This window comes from Prosopis cineraria, unplaced genomic scaffold (genome assembly GCF_029017545.1).
Source record: "Prosopis cineraria cultivar Desert tree isolate PC_DT_omini unplaced genomic scaffold, ASM2901754v1 PC9, whole genome shotgun sequence".
In the NCBI taxonomy this organism is placed as follows: Eukaryota; Viridiplantae; Streptophyta; class Magnoliopsida; order Fabales; family Fabaceae; genus Prosopis; species Prosopis cineraria.
Window position 1 is genome coordinate 14,127,106 of NW_026555340.1, and position 12,797 is coordinate 14,139,902.

General features: G+C 33.0%; 1 protein-coding gene across 3 annotated transcripts; it reads right to left on the reverse strand.

Moving 5' to 3' along the window:
* Nucleotides 1–7,029: 7,029 nt before the first annotated feature.
* Nucleotides 7,030–10,327, reverse strand: LOC129319383 (uncharacterized). 3 transcript variants are annotated; one of them, XR_008595498.1, is made up of 7 exons: nucleotides 10,180–10,327; nucleotides 8,859–9,736; nucleotides 8,492–8,782; nucleotides 7,738–8,418; nucleotides 7,566–7,652; nucleotides 7,225–7,479; nucleotides 7,030–7,126 (listed from the first exon to the last, which is right to left on the reverse strand). XR_008595498.1 is itself a non-coding variant. In XM_054964432.1 (7 exons), the coding sequence occupies exons 2-4, from the start codon at nucleotides 9,093–9,095 to the stop codon at nucleotides 7,885–7,887; spliced, it is 987 nt and encodes a 328-aa protein (XP_054820407.1). In that variant the 5' UTR covers nucleotides 9,096–9,736; nucleotides 10,180–10,327; the 3' UTR covers nucleotides 7,030–7,126; nucleotides 7,225–7,479; nucleotides 7,566–7,652; nucleotides 7,738–7,884. The 3 variants fall into 3 exon arrangements, 2 of the variants coding, with proteins under 2 accessions (XP_054820407.1, XP_054820409.1); XM_054964432.1 differs by having other exon boundaries at nucleotides 8,567–8,782; XM_054964434.1 differs by lacking the exon at nucleotides 7,030–7,126 and having other exon boundaries at nucleotides 7,132–7,479; nucleotides 8,567–8,782.
* Between the last annotated feature and the right edge of the window lie 2,470 nt (nucleotides 10,328–12,797).

Sequence of the window (12,797 nt, forward strand, 5' to 3'; positions counted from 1 at the left end):
GAAAAAGGACTCGAGCCTAAGCAACCCTCTAAGCCCTAATAAATTAGGTTATCTTATATATATACACATACATACATATATTTGATTGATAATAACACAATTTGATTAATATTTATTGTAGGTGGATGTGAAAGATTTGCACTTTGATTGATGAATGTGTATTGTTTATATTTCTAAATATATTGTTTAATTTTTAAAAGATTGTGAGGATTTTAATTTTTTTAATTTTAAAATATTTTAATTAATTTATAATGTTTAATTTAATTTAATTTAATTTTATTTTTTAAAATAGGGCTCCCGGGCTCGGCCCTAAACCCTTTACATAAGGGCCAAACCTCAAAAAATGGACTAAAAATGAAAAGCCGAGAGCCCATCAGTATTCCTAACTCTATGACCAACTAAGAAGAAAAATAATGATCCTGCATGTTGGCAACAGAACATGAAAATGAGTTTATGATTTCCAGAACCTATCATTTTCAATATTCAGTCAAATGAAGTAAACTTATCAGCAATTTCTCCGAATATACAAAGCAAAAGATACACTTTATTAACATATTAATCAAAGATACTCTCTCAATTGGATCACACTCCTACAAACATATTTGCCAAAAAGAGAGAGATGAATAAAGTGAATTCTTCAAACTAAAAATAACACGATGCTTGATTCTGGAGAGTATAATAGACCTGTCTCAGTCCAGAAATCTCATCACGCGTGCGGTATGCGTTGCCGGGATCAGACATGGAGCGGCCATGGCACCTGTAGGTATCCATTTCAAGAATCTGAACAGAACAAGCAAGATAGAGAAATTAATCAGAGTCTGAATAATGAAGTTTCCATACTATAACCAGAACGGATAAACTACCGACAAGAATCAATCTTATGCCTATTAAAGTACATACACATCATCTAGCCCTAATGAAAGTTAAAGCAAGGCTATCAAAATGGCTAGTAGTTGAATCAGAGCTTCCAGTGCATCAGAGCATACCTGAATATTATGAAATCCTTTTTGCAGGCAGACTTGAAGATCTGCTTTAATGGCTTGTAGTTCTGCTTCCACTATTGAAGCATCCCGAGATCTTGTTGAAAGCCAATCACCCAGTCCCCATGATCGTTTGTCATAAGCCCTCCACACGCTGCATATCCACAGTGGTTAAACGAAGCATCCACATCTAACCACATAACTCGAAGGGGTGGTGGAATTAGTCATAATCTCACCAAACAAGGCTGTAATAGGCTGAATTGTCAATGGAGCCTATAATGATGATGATGCCTGGAGGTGAGAGCCTAAGCTGGAACAATTGTGGATCCTCAAAAGAAGTTTTATGGGCCAGAAGATTGACCAATCTCAATTGGAGGACCAGAAGTCTGACCCAAAGCAGCTGTGGCGCCAGGATAAATATCCTCCACAATCTCTGTAGAATAGTGCTCTTGTATGTCCTCCAAAATCTCTTTATCGACAAGGGGACTAATAGCAGTGCGTGAGGGAGTAAACAGGAGTGGAAATCTCAAGAGTGGACAACTCAGGAGTTTTCTCAGTCATAACTACGTTTTCACCAACTTTCTCCTCCTCAGATAGAGACCCTATCTCTATATCAGCTCTGGAGGGAGATAGAGTGAGCTGGTGCTGTGGTGAAGTGTCAGGCGCCATAGGAGCATTCTGCACAGGAGGCTCAAATGCTTCACTAAGAGGTGACTTCCTTGCTCCAGAGCTTGATGAATCACCATGATACAACAACAACAACAAGCCTTTATCCCACTAGGTGGGGTCGGCTACATGGATTGCAAGACGCCATTGTGCTCTATCATTTATCAAACTTTTAGGAATATTATTAATTAAGAGATCGCGTTCAACAACTTTCAAGAGTGTTCTCTTAGGCCTTCCTCTACCTCTCTTAATCGGACTCAAAATTATATGTTCCACTCTTCTCACTGGTGCCTCCCTTGGTCTTCTTTGTACATGCCCAAACCATCTCAACCGATTTTCTACCATTTTTTCCTCAATAGGTGCCACCCTCACTTTTTCACGTACGTGCTCATTTCGAATTTTATCTTTACGTGTATGTCCGTACATCCATCGTAACATTCTCATCTCTGCTACTCCAACTTTATGCTCTTGCTATCCCTTTGGAGCCCAGCATTCACTACTATATAACATTGCTGGTCTGATAGCAGTGCGATAAAACTTTCCTTTAAGTTTATTAGGCACCTTACGGTCACAAATAACTCCTTTAGCTTTTCTCCCAATTAAACCACCCAGCTTGAATTCTATGTGAAATATCTCCACTGATTTCGCCATCATTTTGAATAATGGCTCCCAAATATCTAAACTTTTCCACTTGAGGTATAATTTGATCTCCCAATTTCACTTCCAAATTATTGTCGAATATTCCTTTACCAAATTTACAATATAAATATTCCATCTTACTTCTACTCAGACGAAAACCTTTCGATTCCAATGTCCTCCTCCATAACTCAAGTTTACAATTAACCTCTTCTCTTGTCATACAAATAAGAGTAGATCTAGAAGAGCACATTTTAACAATACAATCGTCCTAAATTATAAGAAAATTTAAGATAAGATTATGTAAGCAAATAAAAATCAATAATGATACTTTATAAACTTACTTTTTCAAAATAAAAAATTTAAATTTTAAAAATACCTTTCATTAATATATTATAATCATTTCAATTCTTTTTTAATACAATAGAAATCAAAACAACAAAAAGTACTCCCTCTATTCTAAATTATAGGATATTTTGGAAAAAAAAATTATTAAATAGACTTATTCTTCGATGTATTTATGTGTGGGTGGGGGGGTTAAGGTGCATTTTTGTCCATGAATTATTCTACAATGAGCACCTACTGTTTCAAGCATTTATTGTAGAAATTTTTTATTTGACTTAATTCACAGTTAGCATTTTTAACAGCCAATATTAGAGTATTTAACGCTAGAGGAAAATATGTTACATTTTACTTATTTGAGATGAAATTTCTATAAAAAAATATTTTAGAACAACATGTGCTCCTCGAATAATAATTTTAAAGCAAAAATACACTTTAATCCTATATATATAAAGTATGTGTGTGTGTATATATAATGAGAGAGAGAAAAAAATGGATCCCCTTTTTGGGAGTAGGCTTATCTCCTCTCATCCTCCCCTCCTTCTACTCGAGTAGGGAGTTGCATGTGGCATATTTGATGATAAATGAGCTTAGCCTAATGGAGACTTTCCAAAACACTTAGGTAGACATTTCGCCATTGATTTTCACGCACTTGCAAGCTATAAGAATATAGAATGAGTTTTAGAGAGAGTTGAAGATGGCTCAACTAGAGGATGAGTTCCTAATTGGAAATAGAGAAGATGTTGAGAAAGAGTGCACTATAAAGTTTGCTCTAACAGACGATGGGTACTTGGAGTATTAGGGAAGAATATGTATTTCTAATGACAGTGAAGTCAAGGATCTTATCCTAAATGAGATGTATAGGAGCAAGTATACTATACACACTAAAGCCACCAAGATATACTAAGATTTGAAGAAGTAGTGGTGGTGATCAAGAATGAAGAAAGAAGTAACTGAGTATGTAGCTTGATGCCTTGCTTGTCAGAAAGTTAAGACTGAACATTAGAAGTTGCTTGGGTTGTTGCAACCTTTATAAATCTTGAAATGAAAATAGGATAGTATTTTTGTGGACTTCAAGGTTTACTTTGAATATCGTCAAGTCAAGATGTAATATGAGTAATAGTTGATAAATTGACTAAGTCAGCACAATTTTAGCCCATACGAACTAATTACTCATTAGAGAAAGTTATATAAATATACATTTAAGAGATTGTTAGATTATGTAGGGTGTAAGAGTATAGCGTTAGATCACAATTCAAGATTCACATCGAACCTCTAGAGAGTATTGCAGAAAGCCATAGGCAACAAATTGAAGTTCAATATGGCTTATCACCCTTAAACGAATGGGTAGATGGAGAGGACCATCCAAACTTTAGAAGATATGCTTTGAGCTTGCGCCATAGAGTTAAGTGGTAACTGGGAGACCACTTGCCCCTTATGGAATTCACATACAACAAAAGCTATCATTCTCACATTCAGATGGCTCCGACAAAGCATTATATTACTAGAAGTGCCAATCACTTCTTTGCTAGACGTAGTTGAGAGAAGCATTATGTGTCCAAATGTAGTTGACCAAGCTATGAAAAAGATTGGGATGATTAGGAAGAATCTTCTAGCGGCTTACAGTAAATAGAAGAGTTATGCTTATAAGAGGAGGAGATTGTTGGATTTTATGGTTGGCGACCATATATTCTTGAGAGTTATAATGTTGACAGAAAATTGAGAAATCCATTCACGTCAATAAATTGACTCCTCAATTCATTAGTCCATTTGAGATCCTGGAGCAGATTTCATCGATTACTTACCAAATAGCATTTCCATCACATTTATTAGAAGTACACAACATCTTTTACATGCCACAACTCAAGAAGTACCAACCTGACCCGTTTTTCATCATAGAAACCTAAAGAAGTTGAGTTAAGGGAGAACTTGACTTACCAAGTAGAACCGAAGTGAATAGTGGATACAAAAGATAAACAGTTGAGAAATAAGACCATTCTTCTAGTAAAAGTAATTTGAAAAAATATGACTCCCGGTGATGCTATCTAAAAAATCAAAGAGAAGATGAAGTAGAAATACCCTCACTTGTTTCAATTTAGGTGATAATACATTTTTAGTTCAGTCCCTTAATATTATAAAGTATTATTTTAATTTTTTAACTTTAACACTGTTAGTTTAAAATAGTTATTTTTTGTGTTAATCATTGTTATTTAGAAAAATTAAATTTAATATATCAACATTTAAGAATATTTTGTCAATATTTGAATGTTCAATATAAAAATTTTTTGCTAATGAAACTAACGGTGTTAAAATTAAAGGATAAAAAGTGTATTAAATAAAATTAAGGAATCAAAATAAAATCTTTTATAAAATTAAAGGACTAAATGTGCTTTAGCCAAACATTATTTGTTTTTTATTTGTTGTAACTTTTTTATGTGCTGTATCACTTATTTTTTATTTTCTATTTGTAATATTTTATATTATGTATTTAGGTATTTGTTACAATTTTGATAAGGAATTTATTTGATTTTTCATTACTATAGTTAATTTTAACTTAATATCAATTTAAACTCTCTAAGCCTAAACTCTATTATAATGTGTAAACGAGTATCTTATTTTACTTTTTTATTTTTTCTTAAAATGGAAATACTTAATAACATGGATAATAAATACATTATACAATGATCCAAATAGATGAAGTTCAAAGATGATAAATATAAGGTATATAATTAATATTTTAATTATCAAATTACAATCATTATTATTATTTTAAAAAAATTGAAATCCTAGGCCTTGGCTTCCCCATGAGTAATTGTTTATTGCTTCTTGAATTTTAATAGTAGAGAGAATGATAACAGAAGGAAGAAAAGTATGCTCTTAGTAGTGTCTTACAAAGTAGGATGTTACATGTCCGCTTTTAAATGTTAGAAAGGTTACTTGATTCATGTAGCGTATAATGTTTTAAAATAGATCAAGCATTCTAAACAAAGTTTCCAAGTCACTTTCACAAAAGAGATGAAAAACCTAATTATCTAACTTAACCCTTCAAGAGTTTAACAACTCTTCGGTGAAGCAATAGTTAACAAAGCTACCCATGTTCTGTTGAACTTTTTTGGATATCTATAAAGTATTTAAATCATTAGAACCATTTATTTGATGTTTTAAAACCTCATGATTAAATTATTACCAATTAAAACATAGACCAAATTGCAAATTGGGTGAAACTTTGATAACCAAAAGTTACCTTTTCTCTTTTATTTGTTGGGGGAAGAAAAAAAGAAAAGAAATCAACACACACAAGTGATAAACAAAGCAGATCACAATTAGTAAAGAATGTGGCTCAATATTTAATAAAGTACAAAAAGACACTCATGAAATTAATACTAAACTTCATAAAGCACAAAAATTACTACCAAACATTTAGGCCAACACCCAAAAAGCCAAGGCACCTCTAAAATTGTTCATAATAAACTTCATAAAGTACAAAAATTAACAATAATACCATTTTTCATCCCTTAACTAACCAGAATTTCAATAGTTTTGGGATGCATGGAATTGCATTTGGCAAGGTTTTTAGATAATATAATATTATCTTTTTGGCTGAAAAAAGAAAAAATATTATTTGCCTAATGTCGTTACCTACTACCTTTGTTAAATGTGACATGGTTTATGGAGCTTGATAGTTTTATTATCAGCATGCATCCAAGTAAACCAAAATATTACTAGGAAGGGCAAAACAAAAGCTTTTCTTGATGATGTCAAAATCAAGATTTTGATTCCCCTCCCCCCCCAAAATGAACATAAACTAGAAAGTTCAGACTACTTGTTTTCTTTGAAACATTAAGAAGAATGTTTAAACTAATTAAAACACTAACTTGCCACTTTAACTCAGAAAAGTGGACTTAACCAAACCAAAAACATACCCATCTTCCCAATAGTCATCAAAATAGGGATATCTAATGTGTCATTCTCTAATCTCTAATGTGAGCAGGTTGAGATTGCATCATTCTCTAAGCTACATCCTCTTCCTACTTTTCTTTCCTTTTACACCTTCCAAGTCCTTATGACATTGTCTCACTTTTCATTCCACGAATAAGTTAACAACCACCACACTACTTCAACTCTTTACACTTGCAAATCAACCTAGACAAGAATTGAAATCGTGGAAAGTAAGTCGATAAATTGAGCTCTGAAATTCTTACTCACGAGTCATTCAATGTACCTTAGATAGTTTTATGGCATTGCACTTAGGAATAGGACTACTATCCCAACCTTGAAGCCAGCATATGACAAACATACCACAATCAAAGCTACTTAGAAGAGGAAATACATCATCATCTAACCAATTCATCAATATAAAATGCCATGACATTAACATGTAAAGGCATAATACTTAACGTGTTGCTCTGTTATGGAACCTTGGCAATTTTGAAGTCAATGGTAGGATTATGCCCAAATTCATCTGGGAATAAGTATGCAAGAACTTTGACAAAGTTTTGAGCCTATAAAAATGACACAACAATAATAATTATATCAATCTAAATTTATGATGTGTACTTCAAAAATACAATAATAGGGAAGGTTGCTATAAATGTGATACCATTTGTCTTCCTTGATCAATCTTTGCTTGGATCAACTGTTGTCTCGCTAGACCATTAGTCACAAGTAACATTGAATCAAGAAGGTACAATGTCATGTCCCTCTTGACAAAAACGTAACAACACCAATGCTCATCTTTACATACAGACGCAAAGATAATCTCACAAGCTAAGATATCATAATGGGATCGATTAGAGTTAATCAATCTCATGCGGTCTTCCAGCTTCCATTAGACCCCATTCAATAACATGCTTCCCTGTCACATGAATAATTATTGAATTATTTAGTAGTAATCCATACAATAGAAAAATACAAATAGCAATGTATGTGGTAAGTACTCACCACCAGTAAAGGATCTAAAATGAGGCGTTTTAAAGGCCCATCATGACTCCGCTCTAAATTTAAAATCTTACAAATCATAATCACCACCTACAACCAATCATGCAAAGAGATATTTAGCTAGGACATAACATTAGATAATAGATGCATCGAAATACATGATATTTGAACTTACCCAATTACTTATCCATCATCTAGGGCCAAAGCAACACATATCTCTCTTGGTTAAGAAGAGCCCATCTACTTGACAAACAACATCATCCTCTTGTCCACGTTTTGGCTTACTAGTGTACATGTTGTACAAACTCTCTTGTTCTAAAGGCTAGCATGCATATGAGAAGAAGGGTGAAAGTAAGAAACATGAGGGCTTTATAAGGGTTGCCATTATAGTCTCACCTCCATCTATGCCTTGTTCAAGAGTTGGTCTGTGGTAAGTGTCCTCCTCTTCAAGCACATCTAATCGCAAAGGCTTTACTGATGACAATTGTAACCTAAGTGTGTCACCATGAGTTTGCTCAAAGTTGACAATAATGGGATTCACTTGAGCCCCAACTTCAACTTCGATTGGATCCTTGCCTCCTACTTCCATGCCCTCCACATCACTCCCTTTAGTAATGTCATCGTTGACTCGTACATTGCTTCCTTTTTCTCCTAATAAACTCATTGAAACCTCCTTGTATTTGCATTTCATCCTTTGTAATTTAGCCTTCAGCACAAACCTCACAACATCATCTTCATTTGCTTCAACACTAAATGCACCAACACCTTGTCCTGATTTCGATTGCAAATGTAACGACCTCTTAGCTATAGCATCACCCAACGATCCCATTATGTGGTGATATATACAATTCATTTTCTACACCAAAGACATAAATAAGGTCATGCAATATAAATGACAAATCAATAAAAACACTCAACTTATAACATACTAGATCATCAAACTTAGGGTGTGGAGGATCACCATCTTCATTGTCTTTCTATTGCATAGGTTTAATGAGTACTACCTGCGGTGTAGGTTTCTTGGGTTCTTTGATCTTGAGGATCGATGTGGGTCCCATGCATTCCACCTCTATTGCAGAACCTGAAAACAGGATCCCTCGAACACTCTCTTTCTCCTTCATGGTAGCTTTCTTGATCTTCTCATCATCCCAATAGAGTAATGCATCCCTTGTCTCGATCACCTCATTACCATCCAAGGAAAAGTTTTGAAGAAACATAATCTACAATTATAGTTAGGCAAAATGTCATATATACAAGGTAATCAACATGTACAAACAATCAAATTATGCTACTTACCATCAAGAAGTAGAGGCAGCCACTAACGTATAATCTTTCCTCCCTATTAGATGCAACCTTCTTGTACTCCTTGACCTCCCTCATTAACTCCTTAATAACAAATTCACTCCAATTATAGGAATTCAGAGTTGTTTTCTCACAAGTAATGATCTTCACCAATCGTGAAGTTACTTCTCCTCTCGCAGGGGGACACAAAAGCGTACCTAATATGTACAGAACAAGCAAGGGCTCAAACATATCATCTTCGTCACCTCTAATGATCTTGTTTTTTATGTCAGAAAATCTCAGTCTAACATACTTCCCTTTCAATTCATTGTATAACTCACCTTTTAGATCAACTTCTTCAACCCCTCTCCTCCTTCTTTACGTAGGCCCATAAGCATATGCACATTGTTGGCATCTACTTGTTGCTTAGTTTGCCTTATTGATATTGTTCTTGCTTTTGGGTCAGTTGCTCTTAACAAACTTCCACATAGAGCATGATTTATCTGCGTGTACTTGAGGTCAAGAATCTTACGAAACCAGTTGCATTGGCCCTCGCCATAAGCCTTTCATTCTGTTTCACATGTTTAGCCACTTCACAGACTTGTTTAGGTGAGTAATGTGTGAACAGTCTTTCTTTAAATACTTCATTAGATGAAGAAACATATGCTTTATGATGCCTTTCATCCTCAATCATTTTGTTGAAGTGGTTCCTTACTTCTTCTAACATATTCTTCTAACCCTTTCTTGCAACATCAGCAGCATTTTGCAGTCCCTTGACCTTGCCTTTCTTTTTCAAGTCCTGTGCATAAACATGTAATCCACTAAGCCTCGAACGAGCCACGTCTCTTGTCTTAACCATGATTCTCGATTGCCAAATATATAGATTACAAGTCCTGAACAATTGTATAACATAGGATCAGAAATTACTTGACATTAAAGACACTTAAGACAAAATGTGTTCTATGCATGTTCAATTTATATGGAATCAATTACAATTAACATGTAATCGTCTCACAGTCATGCTAGCAAATCTATTTGTACATTATTTTACATGGAATCCATAATAGTTTCCATAGAAGGTAAGGGCATGGGAAGGTATGGTTCATTTTACATGAAATCAGTTACACCTTACATGTAATTTTTGCACACCCTAATTTGTTTATGGATTAATTTACAAAAAATATTTGAAGAGGATTGGGTTAGGGCAATTGTAAGTTCAAGATCAATCTCAAATATGAATGGCAATAATCTCAATTTATATGAGAACACACATTTACATTAAGTTTAGATGGAGTGAAAATGAGAAAAAGAAACTCACAAGAAGAGAAAAGCAAACCTGTGCTCGCTCGGACAAAATGACAACTTTCACACATGATGCGCACTCAGTCATTACTCAAGTCGCCGTTTGCACCACAATCGATGGACTACAACACACTTTTATGTTGTTGTCTGATTAGGGATGCGTGTGAAGAGATAGGGTTGTGTTTCACAAAATTTGTTGCTTACGACTAGCTCAAACCTCAAACCATCATTGCTTCTTTGTCAAATCAGTCCCTCACTGCAGACCATTCCAAAGCACTCTGAAGTCTTGTGGTTCTCTGAATTGTGTGAAGAAATGAAGAAGAGAGAGTGTTTTTCTTTTTCAAATTTGTGGTTAAGACAGGGGCTTTTCAGTAATCTGATCACATTGTTTTATTGATATTTTATTTAGACTAGTCCTTCAAGTGCAATTGATCCCTGGGCACAAATATTGTTCCAAGCATGTCATTTTCACCAATTCTCCCCTTTTTATATATTGTATAACTTATTTTTTTTATTTTCTATTTGTAATATTTTATATTACATATTTTGGTATTTGTTACAATTTTGGGAAGGAATTTATTTGATTTTTCATTACTTAGTAAGTTAAAATTTAACTTAATACCAATTTAAACTTTAAGCCTAAACTCTATTATAATGTGTAAAGAGTATCTTTATTTACTTTTTATTTGTCTTAAAATAGAAATGCTTAATAACATGGATAATAAATTTATTATACAATGATCCAAAAAGATGAATTTCAAATATGATAAATATAAGGAATATAATTAATTTTAATTATCAAATTACTACTACTACTACTTTATAAAAATTGAAATCCTAGGTCTTGGCTTCCCCATGAGTAATTGTTTATTGGTTCTTGAATTTTAATGGCAGATAGAATGACAACAGAAGGAAGATCAAAGTATGCTGTCTTAGTATCTTATAAGGTAGGATATTACATGTAAGCTCTTACTTGTTAGGAGGGTTACTTGATTCATGTATCGTACAAAGTTTTAAAGTAGATTTAGCATTTTAAACAAAGTTCCCAAGCCACTTTCATCAAAAAGATGAAAAACCTATTTATCTAATTTAACCCTTCAAGAGTTTAATAACTTTTCGGCGAACTAATAGTTAGCAAAGCAACCCATCTTCGATCATACTTTATTGGATATCTATAAGGTATTTAAACCATTAGAACCATCTAAGTTTGTAGATATTGTCAACATTCTCCTACATTTAGATATTTCATAGGATAAACACTTTTTTTTTTTTACACCTATAAGAAGATAAAAATGATGGTATAAGAAGAGATATAAAATTCTATCATAGCCAAGAATTATAAATAAAGAAACAAATTTCTAATTTGTATCAGTGTATATCCCTCATAATAAGCAAACTCCATGAGAACCAAACAAAAAGCAATGAACTTATTTCGCAGCACATGTCAGACGTCACATGTAGGTAATTGATAATAAACAAAGCATATCACTATTAGTAAAGATGTGGCTCAATATTTCATAAAGTACAAAAAGACACTCATGAAATTGATAATAAACTTCTTAAAGCACAAATTTGCCCATCTTTCTTGTAATATGCCTATATGTATATATTGATTAATTAATAACATGTTTTATTATAATGCTTTTCTAAATCACATGCAAAAAAATCTCATTTGGACACATATTATAGAAGAAGTATATATAAGACACATACACACTTATGATGAGAGAGGAATTATTTAAGATAAATTATTGGGAAAATGTATCTGTAGGTCTTACAATTTCACTTAATTATAAATTAGGTTTATGCAGTTTATTTTATTTTAATTGAGCCTTTAAACTTTGATTAATTAAATTTAATCCCTAAAAGTTAAAATCATTAAAATTTTCATTAAAAAACAAAATTTAAAACTTTTATATTTTTATTAAATGATTATATGACTTTAAAACTAATTGCATAAGTTTTATAACTCAAAATTTATATAATTAGGTTGTCTTCTAAATATTTTTTTATACATATATAATTTTCATAAAAAATTAATAAAAATAGAAATAGTGTATTAAATCCCAAACATTCAAGCTAACACCCAAAAAACTAAGACACCTCTAGAATTGATAATAAACTTCACAAACTACAAAAATTAGCAGTAATACCATTTTTCATCCCTCAACTAACGATTACCATTTCAATAGTTTTGGGATGCATGGAATTGCATTCTGCAAGGTTTTCAAATAATATTATCTATTTGGCCAAAAAAAAAAAGAAAATAATATTATCTGCCTAATGTGGTTACCTACATATCTTGGTTAAATGTGACATGGTTTATGGAGCTTGATAGCTTTATTGACAGGATGCGTCCAAGTAAACCAAAATCTTACTAGGAGTGGCAAAACAAAAGCTTTCTTAATGATGTCAAAATCAGGACTTTGATTTTTTCCCCCACAATGAACATAAACCAAAAAGTTCAGACTACATGTTTTCTTCAAAACATCAAGAAGAAGAATGTTCAAACTAATTAAAACCCTAACTTGCCACTTTAACTCAGAAAAATAGACTTGACCAAACCTACCACATGTTCATCTTCCTAATAGTCATCACCGGATCATAAACACACATACAGATACGACACTCAACACAACAGCAACACGAATT

What these genes read in the sequence shown, in the direction of transcription:
- LOC129319383 (XM_054964432.1), bottom strand. Translation starts at nt 9,095, where the DNA reads ATGTTTGAGCCCTTGCTTGTTCTGTACATATTAGGTACGCTTTTGTGT. An exon ending in GCTGCCTCTACTTCTTGATG is followed by an intron (nt 8,783 to 8,858) that starts GTAAGTAGCATA and finishes CTATAATTGTAG; the next exon opens with ATTATGTTTCTTCAAAACTT. An exon ending in CCAAGAAACCTACACCGCAG is followed by an intron (nt 8,419 to 8,566) that starts GTAGTACTCATT and finishes TCTTTGGTGTAG; the next exon opens with AAAATGAATTGTATATATCA.